General features: G+C 49.7%; 1 protein-coding gene across 2 annotated transcripts; it reads right to left on the bottom strand.

Annotated features, from left to right (window-relative positions):
* Positions 1-2,908: 2,908 nt before the first annotated feature.
* PTMS (parathymosin) lies at positions 2,909-11,736 on the bottom strand. Of its 2 annotated transcripts, XM_038387647.2 has the most exons (5): positions 10,864-11,736; positions 5,756-5,827; positions 4,800-4,875; positions 4,580-4,647; positions 2,909-3,887 (listed from the first exon to the last, which is right to left on the bottom strand). In XM_038387647.2, the coding sequence occupies exons 1-5, from the start codon at positions 10,909-10,911 to the stop codon at positions 3,837-3,839; spliced, it is 315 nt and encodes a 104-aa protein (XP_038243575.1). In that variant the 5' UTR covers positions 10,912-11,736; the 3' UTR covers positions 2,909-3,836. The 2 variants fall into 2 exon arrangements, with proteins under 2 accessions (XP_038243575.1, XP_043357453.1); XM_043501518.1 differs by lacking the exons at positions 5,756-5,827; positions 10,864-11,736 and adding an exon at positions 5,584-5,707 and having other exon boundaries at positions 3,559-3,887.
* Between the last annotated feature and the right edge of the window lie 1,873 nt (positions 11,737-13,609).

The following is a 13,609-nucleotide window of genomic DNA, read 5'->3' as shown; positions in this document are numbered from 1 at the left end:
TCTCAGCCCTGGCATGGGGAAGCCTCTCCACCCTTTAGCTAAGCTCTGGAGTGGTGGAGGGAGAAAGCACTTTCCAGCCTGTTCATGACCTGAACCTGCAGGCTCCACAGCAGCCCCCAGGGCAGGGGCTTAGCATCCTCTTCACCTGTGCCTCCCTGTCCCCCCTGCCCTAGGTCCTGCCCCCAGGGAGCAAGGGGCTGCCCCATCCCCTCCACTGCTGAGCCACTTCTCTGGCTGGTTTGCTGAAGCCTCTGCAGTCAGGTTCCCTGGGGCCTGGTGCATAATGCATCCTGAGGGCTTCATCCCTTCCTGCCCGCACTGTAGCCAGGGGACAGAAGGCAGCTGGGTTATGTCAGGGGCCAGCAGCAGCCTGGAGGTGTTAGCGTGCCTTTTGACACTGTGCAGGCAGGAAGGGACAAGCCGCTTCCAGCCACACGGGGTGGGGGGAGGGGGCAAGGAGAAATGAACTCTGCAAAGGCATGGTCCCTTCCCCCCCCTCCCCTGTGGCTGGAAGCAGCTTCCATCCCTTCCCTCCCGCACAGTGCCGAAAGACTGCTGCTGGCCACATTCTGGCAGAAATCTGGGGAGGAGGGGCATATGACCCTGCGTGCCCTCCCCAATGTGTTGCCTCAGGAAGTCGCAGCACCAGGTACCAGGAGAGGCAGGTCAGTCCTGGGGGCCCAGCTAAGCATGGAGAGCAGAGAATGCCAAGCAGGGAGGGGAGGATCGGTCGGTCACCCCCGTGTGAGAGAGGTGTACAGGACTGTGTGTGTATCACTTCTCCCAGTGTTTGGGTTGGGGGGGGGGGAGGGGTGTATGTGTCATCCCTCCCCATGTGAACCCTAAAGCCTTAAAGAAAAGAAGGTAAATATAAAGAATCCAGCTACTCAGTATTTCTTTTTAACGGGGGATTGGTCAACTTGATGTTAATTTGAACGTTTGTACTGCATAGATCTGATTGATTGCTGTTGAACTTGCCTGAATATGAGTAATTTTACCAGGTGTCCCATATTCAGCATAGGGAAATATGGTCACCCTACCCTAAGAAGACAAGAGGACCTATGGACTGCAGAGCCCTACACCCAGTCTGCGGTAGGAAGTAGCCCAGAGGAACCAGACTCTTGTTTGGTTCTGCTGCCAGAGGGTGAGTCAGCGTGTTGCAAGTGGGATTCCTTGCTGACCCAGTGGTAGAACACTCTACCACTGTTAGGACCCTGGGCTGGGATATGGTGGAGTTGGGTGGGCCTGCATCCCCCTGCCACCCCACCTGAGGCCCAAGAGGCCTGCGTTCATCTGCTGTCCACCCCTAAGCGAGGATGCTAGACCCCAGAATGCTTTGTCTGCTGCATTTGCTCTGCCCCAGCCAGGTGCTGGGCTATAGACTGTTTGTGCTATGCCCTGCCCGGGGAGCCAGCGCTCCCTTATAGATTGCTAAGTACAATTGGCCCCAGCTAGAAGGTGCTGGGCTATAGCTTGTTTGTGGCTCTGCCCCCCTAGAGGGTCTGAGTTTCCCCTATAAACTGTGACTTGCAATCTGCCTGTAGTGAGGCAGAGCGGCCTCCCTCCTCATTTGAGAGTGAGAGACCCTGTTTCAGAGACCCATGGGCAGCAGGACGCAAACCTTAGTGCCAGCAGCTAATAGACTTCGTCAGCTGGAGGGCATTGACCCTGGAGTGATTATGAAAGAGCAAGAAACTGCAACAGAAGAAAATTGACAAGAACGCTGGAGTCACCCCATTGCAAGTGGGAGAGAAAGTTAATTCCAAACAGGAAGGGGCTGGAAACCTTGTCAACAGCTGCACCACGCACCGAGAGGTTGTGTCATAGCATCTCCTGAGGGTCAGTCCTACAGGAGGAACAGAAGACATCTAGACAAAACCAAGGAGTTTCCATTGGCACTCTGTATTTAGAGGACACCCAGAATGCTACTGAGTGAGAAAATTAAGTCAATGGCAATGAAAACACCAGGAACAGGAAACACACAGGCTCCAGGTGGCAGATCCATCTCAGTTGCAGAAGGAACTGTTCTGAGAACAAAAGTGGCTGAGTGAGCGGAAAGCCAATGAGGTTCAGATGAGTTAATATTACTCTGCGGCTGTTGTGTTTTGGTTGGTATACAGCTTTATTTCCATTTGATTTTAAAAATAAAACAAAAAGGAAAGATGTAACAGTAACCACTTGAGTCTGTGGCTCCTGGTCTCTACCACTTGGCAGGGTTATTGGCCTACATGGACAGTGGTTACAAACAACTGATCAAAACAGGAAAAGGTTCTCATGAAGCTTTGTCAAGAAATGTTCCACTATTTTTTCCATTGTAAATCAAAATCTAGATGAAAATTATAATAACTCAGAAATATGTACAATTTTAACCAACACTGTACTCAGGTCATGTGTCTGAGCCAGGAACTAAAGACCAATCTCTTTCCAGCACTCCTGTGCATCCTTATATATATGATTGCTCAATCCAGGGATCAGTGATGACTGATTTGCACAGGGTGCCTTGGTCAGTATGAAAGCTATAAAATACCGCAGAACCTGAATCCAGCAGCCTCAGCATAGAATCCTGGTCATTCTGGGCATTGTTCTGAACCTGGGCATACTGGGCATTGTTGCTTCTGGGGCAGAGACCTGTGCTTTCAGAATGTTACCCGTAAAATAGGCCTGTTGCATTTCTGCGATTCCTGGCATGCCAGTGAAGCAGTACAAGGGAGGAAGAAGTAGGCATAACAGGCTGCTTTTCAAGAGTCTCCAGGTTAATGTCAGGGGGCACCACCCATGGCTGTTCCCTGCAGCAACTGCTGCTCAGGTTAACCCAGGTGCTATTTTTCTTGAACAAACTAACCTGTTAGTTGGTTCAAAATTTGAATTGGGATTCATAGTCACCACCTGACAAATGCACACTTCAACATCTTTTTAAATGAGTTTATTTACAGTGCTACTTGAAAACAATATATATATTTATATCTATCACCCTTATGATGGTTTGTGCCATAGAAAATGCCGTAACTGGATCGGCTTTAATTTACAAAAAACAGCAACAAGGTAATCTGGAAGGGGAATGGAAATTAAAATTTGGTCCCTAATTTTTTTTTTATTTTATTTTTTTTAAAAAGCCCCAAAATGAGAAACTGCAACACACTAATTTATACATAAAAATAACCTTTATCTTCTGGACAAAAATCATGGGGCCAGCTTACCTGTTGTGTAAACTTTTTTTTTTTTTTTTTAAATGTTAAGCTAAATTTCTGCCTGTGTGCGCTTTAATAAAAAAAGTTATTTGCATCTAACATTCCTTTTCTTTCTCTCAGAGGGATCAGATAGAAGGCAGTTAAGGGAAGGCTTAAGATAGGTATCACAAGATCCCTGCCCTCAACCTTCTCTATCCCAAGGAGGATGCTGGAGGGCAGATCTCAGAAGCAGAGGGGTGAGAATCTTGATCAAATTAGTGGAGAGAGGTGGCAAATGAAAAGGGATTAGAGGTGCTTGTTGTGGGATGAGTCTGGAATTTGAAATATGTCAGGTTGCTTGTTGGGAAAGGAGGGGTCATCATTTTGAGGACTATTGGGATTATTTGGGAGTGGGGTGCAGGAATAGTAATCAGCAGTGGAGATGTGCTGGGGGAGTGGGCAACCTCAGATTTGGGAGCATCATAGGAAGACTAGAACTTGGGGTGGAAGGGAAACTCTTAGTCCCATGCCCTCTTCCCTGTCTGAGAGCATTTCTAATCCTTCCTCATCTGAGATTGTGTGAAGCCAGAGGCTAAATGACAGTGCAAGCACAGGCTGGAATGGAGGGAGGAGACACAAATGGAGCAAGAAAGGATGGGATGAGAGAACTCAAGCTGAAGACCCATTTTCTGTCTTCTGTCTCTTTGGATCAACTTCATCCTATACAGGATTGGGGAGAGGGTGTGATTAGCACAGTCAGAACCCCCCTACCCCCCAGATGTTTCATAGGATTCAGCCCAATATGTGATCCTACACATTGAAGCACACTCTCTGCCTGTGATTCACATTGCTGCATGGTTCCCCGCACCCCAAATTCTGTTTATTTGTCCCCCCAGGAGTCCCCTCTTCTCTACAGACCCTACAGGTGACTGGTGCTCAGATATGCCAGTGATGGGCATGGTATAAGAACCCTGGACAGATCAATCCACATGGTATCAACACTATTATTTCGAGCACATAAACTCCACAAGGATCCACTCTGTCTTAGTCAGACCCCTAGAATCCACCCTCAAAACTGGATCCCCGTGACCTCATTAAAAATCTCAATTTCACATTGGATCCAGTTTCCTACATAAGCCACAGAAATAACTGATGTACGTGAGATCCAGGGTCCCACACAATCTCAAGCACCCTACATGTAATAAGTAAGGTGAAGGATCTGGATCAATTGTACACAGCATCCACTGGGATTACTTATCCTTCACTACATGAAATGTATGTATCCTATAGTCACACAAGATCCACGGTGGTGATGTCACTGCTCAGTGATAGAATCCACATGGATTTCACCAACTCCCACACAGGCAGGACAGCCCCCTTTTGCTCCCTCTGCTCCCAGTGCCATCACCTACCTCCTCTTCTTCCTCTGCAGATCGTTTTGCTGCATGTCCGTCCTGCTCCTGCTCATTCTCATCTCCATCTAAACACAAGCAAAACAGCAAGTCATATGTTAATACCAGAAATGCTCAAGGAAACCTGCCCCTGCTGGGGATACCCAGAGGGGAGATTCAGTCTCCGTGCAACCCTGGCTGTCCCAACCCCTCTCCCCACACACATATTAGCAGCTCCCACCGTCATCCTCTTCTCCTGCCTCTTCTTCATCCACATCCTCAGGATTCTCCTCCTCCTCCGCACCATTCTCCTCATCCTGAGTAAAACAAAGCCACAGAAGAAATCAGCTTTGGCCTATTCTTTCCAGGCCACCCCACACTCCTGCTGCCTGAAACTATCCCCATCCCAGCCAGCCTGTACTGCCAAAGCCACCCACTCTCCCAACCTTGTCTCCCCACACAACCCACCTCCCTACAACCCACCCTCCACCCACTCCCCTAGCCTGCAGTCCCATGCTACCTGCCTCCTCTTCCACCAGAAACCCTCCCAGTTTCTTCTTGGGACTCTGCTCCCCATATCACCTACATCACCTTCTAGGCTGTGCTCTTCATGATGCTTGCCTCTCCTAGTGCCTGAAGCCCTCCCCAAACCTCGCTAGTCTGTGCTTCCCTCACATCACCTGCCACCCGAATCCTATCCCTTCCTCACAGGACTGGGCCCATCCCCAGACATCCACCTCTTCAATCCCCCCCCCCACCCCACACTACCCACCTCCTCAGTATTCCCACCCAGCCCATGCCTATCACTTTACCCTATGCCACCTGCCTCAGTGATCCATCACCTCTCACCATGGACCATGCGTCCCAATCCCACCTCCTCTGGTCTACAATTTTAATTTCCAGCTACCTTCTCATTGCTCCTTGGCCCATACTCCCCATGCTGTCTGCCTCCCAGGTGGCCCACTCCCCTCTGACTTGTGCTTCCCATCCCCATCCCTCTCACCCCAGCCCTTCCCCTAACTCACATTCTGCCACCTGCCTCCCTGATAGGCTCCGCTGGGCTGCACTCCTCATCCGTCTCACCTCCCAGATTCTGTTCCCCTGTCCCAATTTGCACTCCTCAGGCCAATTGCTTCTCTCACTGCCAAAAATCCCGTCCAAACGAATGTCCTGAGGGGTGAATATATTTGGCCTCACCTCTATTATCTCCTTCTTCTTTTCTTTGCAGACAGCCTTTTCCTCCAGTTTTTCCTTCTTTTCTTTCAATTCCTAGATATGGGATGAGAAAAATAATTCTGAGATTTAGCATCAGAGAGAATGACAAAACTGGGGTTGTTTAAATTTGAAGTGAAGAGGGATAAAAGAGGACATGATAAAATGATGAGTGGGATAGAAAAGGTAATTACACAAAGGGACATTCAATTAAATGGAAAGGTAGTCAAATTAAACATTATAAATGAAAACATTTTTCACATAACACACAACTGGCATGTAGAACTCATTGCCACATGATAAAATAGAGGCCAAGAGCTTAGCATATTTCAAAATGGGATTACATATTTATGTGGCAAATGAAAAAATCCAGTGTTACAACAGACAGGATTCAGAGTAGCAGCCGTGTTAGTCTGTATTCGCAAAAAGAAAAGGAGTAGCTCATGAAAGCTTATGCTCTAATAAATTTGTTCGTCTCTAAGGTGCCACAAGTACTCCTTTTCTTTTTAACAGACAGGAGAAACAGTTTTTTTAAGTAAGGGATATAAAACCCTTGTGCTCGAAGCATAAGCCAACCACTAACTGAGATTGGTTTGAAAGAAACTTCTCCTGTGTGCAGTTTATTGTATAATTGTCCACTAGGGGGATTCCTGAGTCTTCCTCTGAGGCATCTGGTGCAGGCCACCGTCAGAGACAGGATATAGGATTAGCTGAACCCGGGTCAGATCCAATACAATTCTTACAGCAGGATTATCTGGCTATTTGGACTCTCTCCTCAGACCCTATGCTACCAGCACTCCTAGTTATATTCGAGACACCACCGACTTCCTGAGGAAGCTACAATGCATTGGTGATCTTCCTGAAAACACCATCCTAGCCACCATGGATATAGAAGCTCTTTACACCAATATTCCACACACGGATGGACTACAAGCTGTCAGGAACAGTATTCCTGATGAGGCCACAGCAACAACTATTTCAGATTTGGGGACGACTTATACCTTCAAGTCAGTGGCACTGCCATGGCCCCACAGAATGCCAACACTTTTATGGCTGACTTAGAACAATGCTTGCTCAGCTCTCATCCCCTCGCACTCCTCCTCTACTTATGCTACATTGATGACATCTTCATCATATGGACCCATGGGCAGAAGGCCCTTGAAGAATTCCACCTGTATGTCAACAATTTCCACCCCACCAGCAATCTCAGGCTGGACCAGTCCACACAAGAAATCTACTTCCTGGACACTACAGTGCAAATAAGTGATGGTCACATAACCACCACCCTATACTGAAAACCTACTGACCGCTATACTTACCTACATGCCTCCTGTTTCCATCCAGGACACATCATATTACACAAGGTCTACAGCCAAGCCCTAAGATACAACTGCATTTGCTTCAATCCCTCAGACAGAGGCAAAACACCTACAAGATCTCTATCAAGCATTCTTAAAACTACAGTACCCACCTGGGGAAGTGAGGAAACAGACTGACAGAGCGAGATGGGTACCCAGAAGTCATCTACTACAGGACAGGCCCAACAAGGAAAATAGAACACCACTGGCCATCACGTACAGCCCCCAGCTAAAACCTCTCCAGTGCATCATCAACAATCTACAACCTGTCCTGGAAAACGATCCCCCACTCTCACAGGCCTTGGGAGGCAGGCCAATCCTCATTTACCGACAGCCCCCCAACCTGAAGCAAATACTCATCAGCAACTACACACCACACCACAGAAACACTAACCCAGGAACCAATCCCTGTAACAAATCCTGTTGCCTTCTCTGTCCCCATATCTACTCTAGCGACACCATCATAGGACCCAACCACACCATCAGAGGCTCCTTCACCTGCACATCTACTAATGTGATATATGCCATCGTGTACCAACAATGCCCATCTGCCATGTACATTGGCCAAACCGGATAGTCTCTATGTAAAAGGATAAATGGACACAGATCAGACATCAGGCATGGTAACATACAAAAGCCAGTAAAAGAACACTTCAATCTCCCTGGACACTCGATAACAGATTTAAAAGTAGCCCATTCTTCAACAAAAAAAACTTCAAAAACAGACTTCAAAGAGAAACTGCAGAGCTACAATTCGTTTGCAAACACCATCAATTTGGGCTTGAATAGGGACTGGGAGTGGCTGGCTCACTACAAAAGCAATTTTCCCTCTCTTGGTATTGACACCTCGTCATAAATTATTGGGAGTGGACCACATCCTCCCTGACTAAATTGGCCTTTAACATTGGTTCTCCACTTGTACGGTAACTCCCTTCTCTTCATGTGCCAATATATATTTATGCCTGTATCTGTAATTTTCACTCCATGCATCTGAAGAAGGGGTTTTTTTTTACCCGAAAAAGCTTATGCCCAAATAAATCTGTTAGTCTTTAAGGTGCCATCAGATTCCTTGTTTTTGTGGATACAGACTAACATGGCTACCCCTCTGATACTTGACAATTTCTATGTCATCCCAGTGTATATCATTGTCAGAATAACTATTCTCCTCCTCGCTTCCAACCCTAGGAACAAAATCTCACTCCAGTTACAAATTTGCAGAAGTCTCCTTCTCACAGGAGAGGCTGGGACTATATTAATCCTACTTAATATAGGATTGGGAGCGGGGGTGGAGACTGTCCCTCCTCTCCATGATCAGAGACAGGAAAAGTTCTCTCCGGCTATGTCTACACTACATCTTATGTCGGCATAACCTATATCACTCAGGGGTGTGAATAAACCACCTCCCAAGCGACATAAGTTACACCAACATAAGCGCCGGTGTAGATAGCGCTATGTTGGCAGGAGAGCTTCAGTCACCCTCCCTGAACCAAGAGCTGGATCACTCCCTCCAAACCATATCCTGGTCTCCTCGTTCCCAGTGTCTTGAGCAATGGGATTCTAGGCCCTTCAGTTGGTAAAACAATTCCCCAGACTCACAAACCCCACAGCACTGTGCAGTGGTTTCTAAACTCTAGTCAGAAGGGGTTGAGATTTAAAGACCTGTCTTCCTGCTATGACTAATGGGAGACTGACAATCCTCTGCTAGTGTCTGAAGGGTATGAACCCCGGAGGGGGATTGTTTAGGGTAGGGGGAGAACTATTGGAAAAGAACTGAAACTGAGCAATGGAAAAGGAGTTCAGTGACCATCCTTCAACACTTTGGGATCTAGGAACCTGGGGAATCATCTCCCCAAAGGAGTGGTCTAGAACCCTATCACTCAGGACACTAGGAACTACAACTCTGAGTAGAACTACTCACATGCCTAAATACCCTGCTGAATTGGAGCCTAAGCACCCTGGGAATGGAGTGAGGGGGAAAATCCTTCTCTCCCTACCTAGTGCAGGAGGTGATGTGGGTTTTCCCAGCTCTGATTTCTACCTTTGTAAATATATTTTCCACATTCTTATTCTATATAATGAAAAGAAGCTACAGGAGAGAAGACTGGATAGTATTAACCTTTACCTCGATGCCCCCGGCTGCCCCTGGGAATTTGGGAGGCAGTTGGAAGAACGCAGTATTTAGCTTGCTCAGCTACTAAAAAAACATTGGGCAAGCTCCAGTGCCATAAGGTACATGTTAGGGTCTTTCCCATTTACCCCCTCAAACCCCGTTTTAGCAGATGATTTTCTGTCTAGATTTGCAATGAGCACGGGCAGCTGAATGTGCTCCCCAGTCCCTACAACACAGCAGTGGAAAGGCTGGTTCAGGGGCATTTTATTCTTTTACCATTTGGGACTTGTCTTCGTCCAAACTGGTAATGAGAGCTTATATTTGCCCAAGGACTAATAAATCATAGTGATGCCATCTGTTCGCTACACTCTCTTCCTCACTCTTCTCTCTCTCTTCACCCTCCCTCCTTCTTTCTCTCTCTTTCCCTCATTCGTTTTCTTGCCTAACTCTACTAACCTTTAGCTAGCCAAAAGAGCAAAAACATTTCTAAAGCAGCAGCTTCAGCCCCTGCAGCCTTTAAAAGAGATCCACTATGGCACTGCATATAGTACTGGGGGGACGGGACATACACGCCCAGATTTTGGATGAATTGCTTGTGACTCCCCCCCCGCCCGACCTCTGTGCCCCACATAATGCAAAAATTCAAATCCTCAACACACAACCAACCCTCACAACAGTCCAACCCACAGCAGCTGCAGTACAAAGAGCCCCTTTCCACAGCACTCACAGCATATCCAATGCTCACAGCACAGAAACACAACTCAGGCAAACATCATTCACAGCACACAATGCTCAGTACCACAGCACTCAAGGGACGAAAAATAAACATTCAGAAATACCCAATCTATGTGCTAGCATAACTCGCACCCACTCCTGCACACACCCAGCAATCGCACCACGCACAGGCACGAATGTGCTCCCACTCCCTCCTGTTTTATTACTTTACCTTCGTTAATCTAACAAAGCCCCTAACCACCACCCACCCTTGCTGGTTGGATACATCAGATCTTTCCCCCCTTCCTTAGCTATGACCCTGGGGACCCCGACCAGCCAGCCAGACTGGCACTGGCACAGCCACAGATCATTTGATCAGGTCGGCACCGTTTGCCAAACGCGCGGATCCAGTGGCAGCAGAAACATCAACAGGCTTTTAAAGAAAACAATCAGGGACCAGCCCGCGCTTGGTGCAGGGTTAATGGCCAGGGAGGTGAGCAGCAAAGTAAAGGGAGATCGGAGCGCAGGCAAGGCAGGGCGAGACAAAGCAAGCCAAGAGGGGGAAAGAGAGCGAGCGTTGTGAGCGCACAAACACTTCTGTCTCGCTCACGTGCGCACTGCACTGAGCACTCGGGGACCCACCGCTCCACGCAAATGCTACTTCAGAGCCAAGGACAGGAGAAACGCCAGGGGCGAGGAAAGAGCCCCCTGAGAGGAGACAAGAGCAATGGAAAGGGGTGGGGAAAGGGAGACCGACAACACTGCCCTGCCCCTGCTTTCCCCGCGCCGCCGCTGTCGTGCGAAGATCTCCGAGCACTTTACAGCCATTCCCCAACTGACAGACTGAGGGGGCGAGGAGGACCGGGGGGAGGGGGCAAACAAGCTGGCGGAGGGTCAGGCTGGGTGCTCACCGTGGCACCCACTTCTGCAGGCGCCTCCTCCGCGCGTTTCTCTGACATCCTGGTGCAGCAACGGGAGCAGAGGAATCACCCACCAAGAAATGCCCGGCAGCCCCCTACGGAAACGAGCTAACGGGGATTGGGCAGTGGAGCCGAGGAGTTCAAAGTCCGAACAACCCAAAGGCCAGTGGCTGCAGCTTGTGCCCCGGGGACCGAAGTGCCAGGGTCTCCCGTCCCGCCGTGCTGGGGGATATGCCAGAGAAGGGGATTTATACACCAGTCGGTGACGACGGAAGGAGGGACCTGGGGAAGGGAGGGGAGAGGGACTGGGAGGGAGAAAAGCGGGAGGCACGATGCAGAGAAAGCCAGGTTGGTGGAAAGAACCTTAGAACAACAATGTGTACTCGCATTTGCCAAACGATCACTATCAATTAGGGGAAGCAGCATGGTGAGCGGAAGGGGTGCTAGGAGCCCTGGGTTCAGTTCCAGGCTCCAGCACCCACCTGTTGTGTGACCTTGGGCAAATCTCTGCCTCGGTTTCCCCACCCCTGCCCTGTCTATCAGATTGTGAGACCTGGACAGGGACCCTGTCTCACTGTGTATTTGTAGTGTACCTAGTGCAAACGGGGCTCAGATCTTCATTTGGGGCCTCTAGGTGCCACTGCAATACAAATAATCACTAACACATTAATAAAAGGAGGACTTGTGGCACCTTAGAGACTAACAAATTTATTTGAGCATAAATTTACCGAGCTTTTTGCGAATACAGACTAACAGGGCTGCTACTCTGAAACCTAACACATTAATCTTCACCCTCTTGCGCAGAGGAGAGGCTGAGGCTGAGAGAGGGAAAGTCACACAAGTCAAATAGAGCCAGAAGTCCTATCTCTACAGTTCTCTAACCCATTGGATCCACATCCTCCCAAAGCTAGAAGAAAAGAAATACTTGTGGCACCTTAGAGACTAACACATTTATTTGAGCATAAGCTTACGTGAGCTACAGCTTCATCGGATGCATGTAGCTCACGAAAGCTTATGCTCAAATAAATTCGTTAGCCTCTAAGGTGCCACAAGCCCTCCTTTTCTTTTTGCGAATACAGACTAACACGGCTGCTACTCTGAAAGCTAGAAGAGAGTCCAGAAGTCCTGCCCCCAACTCTATCCCATTAGACCCAACTGTGTCCCACAGCTAGAACTAGGGGGTGGAGAAAACAATGGGCGTGTGCTGGTGATGTGGTGTTTCCTGAGGTCGCCGTCTGAAAATCCTAGATAGGAAAAATGCTATTAGCAACCATCTTGTTCAATGTGCCGCTCCTGCCCGTCCCTACCGCCTCGCCCCACTTCCCTTTTCTCTCCCCCCCCACCCTCGGAGGACAGATGTGAACACTTTGTTCTATCGCCCTGCCCAACCACTAGCTGCTGCTGCGGCTTCAGCTATTGGTCGCTCACTGATCCCGCTTGTCTAGGCTCCCCGCTGCGTTCAAGCTGGACCTGACCCAGCTGCGGGCTGGAGGACGGCTGGGGAGGAAGCTGGTGCTTGGCATGTAAAGAGGAGGCCAAATTCGGTCGCCCTCTTGTTCAACGTTTCCCTCCTTTTGTCTCGTTCTACATCTGCCTCTTCAGCTGGTGCCTTTTCGGGCTGGCTCCTGGCCCAGAAATCCCTCTTCGCCCCCGCCCGACATACACCAAAGGAGCCTAATGCGGTCCGGGAAAGAACTGAAGCACCTCAATGGATGGCCAAAATCACCAGCCCTCCCCGACCCCTTGCTTCGTATAACGCCGCATACAAGGCGCTCTACCCTGCAGGGCTTGGGTCTGGAGCCCCGGCTCTGGTGGGAGCCCCTCCACTCCTACCCATGCCCAAAAGGAGGCGCTGTAGGGAAGGGGGCAGAGCCCCTGACTGTGGGGACAGCTCCCAGCTAGAGTAGCAGCCGTGTTAGTCTGTATTCGCAAAAAGAAAAGGAGGACTTGTGGCACCTTAGAGACTAACACATTTATTAGAGCATAAGCTTTCGTGAGCTACAGCTCACTTCATCGGATGCATTTGGTGGGAAAAGTGAGCTGTAGCTCACGAAAGCTTATGCTCTAATAAATTTGTTAGTCTCTAAGGTGCCACAAGTCCTCCTTTTCTCCCAGCTAGAGTCACTGGAGAGCGTGCACCTCAGGCGGTTCCCAGCTGCTCCAGGCGGGCCCGCAGGAAGTGCTGCCTGGGTGTGGGGGGAGGAGGGCACGACGTGCCTGGCAGGGCTGTGTGGGGCAGAAGGGTCGGTACGCTTAAGTCGCCCGCGGTTCCTCCTGCCTGGAATTTTCCACTCCAGCAGCCCGCGCTCCCAGCACGCCCCGCCCCCGCCTGGCACCATTCCCAAGCTTCCCAACCCCTTCCCCGCTCGCTCCGCCCCTTCCCCCCGCGGCCCGAGTCCCGTCAGGGAGGAGCCGGGCCGGGGACAGAGCACTCCTGCGCGGGAACCAGGCAGGGCGGGGGGTGTTTTTCCCGCGCTCACATGGTGGGGTGTGGGGCTGCTGGGGGAGGGGAGAAGCGGCTTCCAAAACCCCATATAAGGAGGGACCAATGGGCGGGCATCTGATTGGATAATTCAAATGAGCTCTTCGCCTGGTAACAGGCTTCTCATTGGCTGCTGGAAACAATTCTATGCAATGGGGAAAAGGCATGAAGCAGAGGAGAATGGGAAAGAGGCCAGCGGGTCGGGACGGGGAGGGCAGTTACTGTGACAACCAGGGCGGGGTTTGGGTTTGGGTT

The sequence above is a fragment of the Dermochelys coriacea genome, chromosome 1, assembly GCF_009764565.3.
Source record: "Dermochelys coriacea isolate rDerCor1 chromosome 1, rDerCor1.pri.v4, whole genome shotgun sequence".
In the NCBI taxonomy this organism is placed as follows: Eukaryota; Metazoa; Chordata; order Testudines; family Dermochelyidae; genus Dermochelys; species Dermochelys coriacea.
The sequence above is the reverse complement of the archived record's forward strand: the minus strand, read 5'-3'. Positions and strand labels throughout refer to the sequence as shown.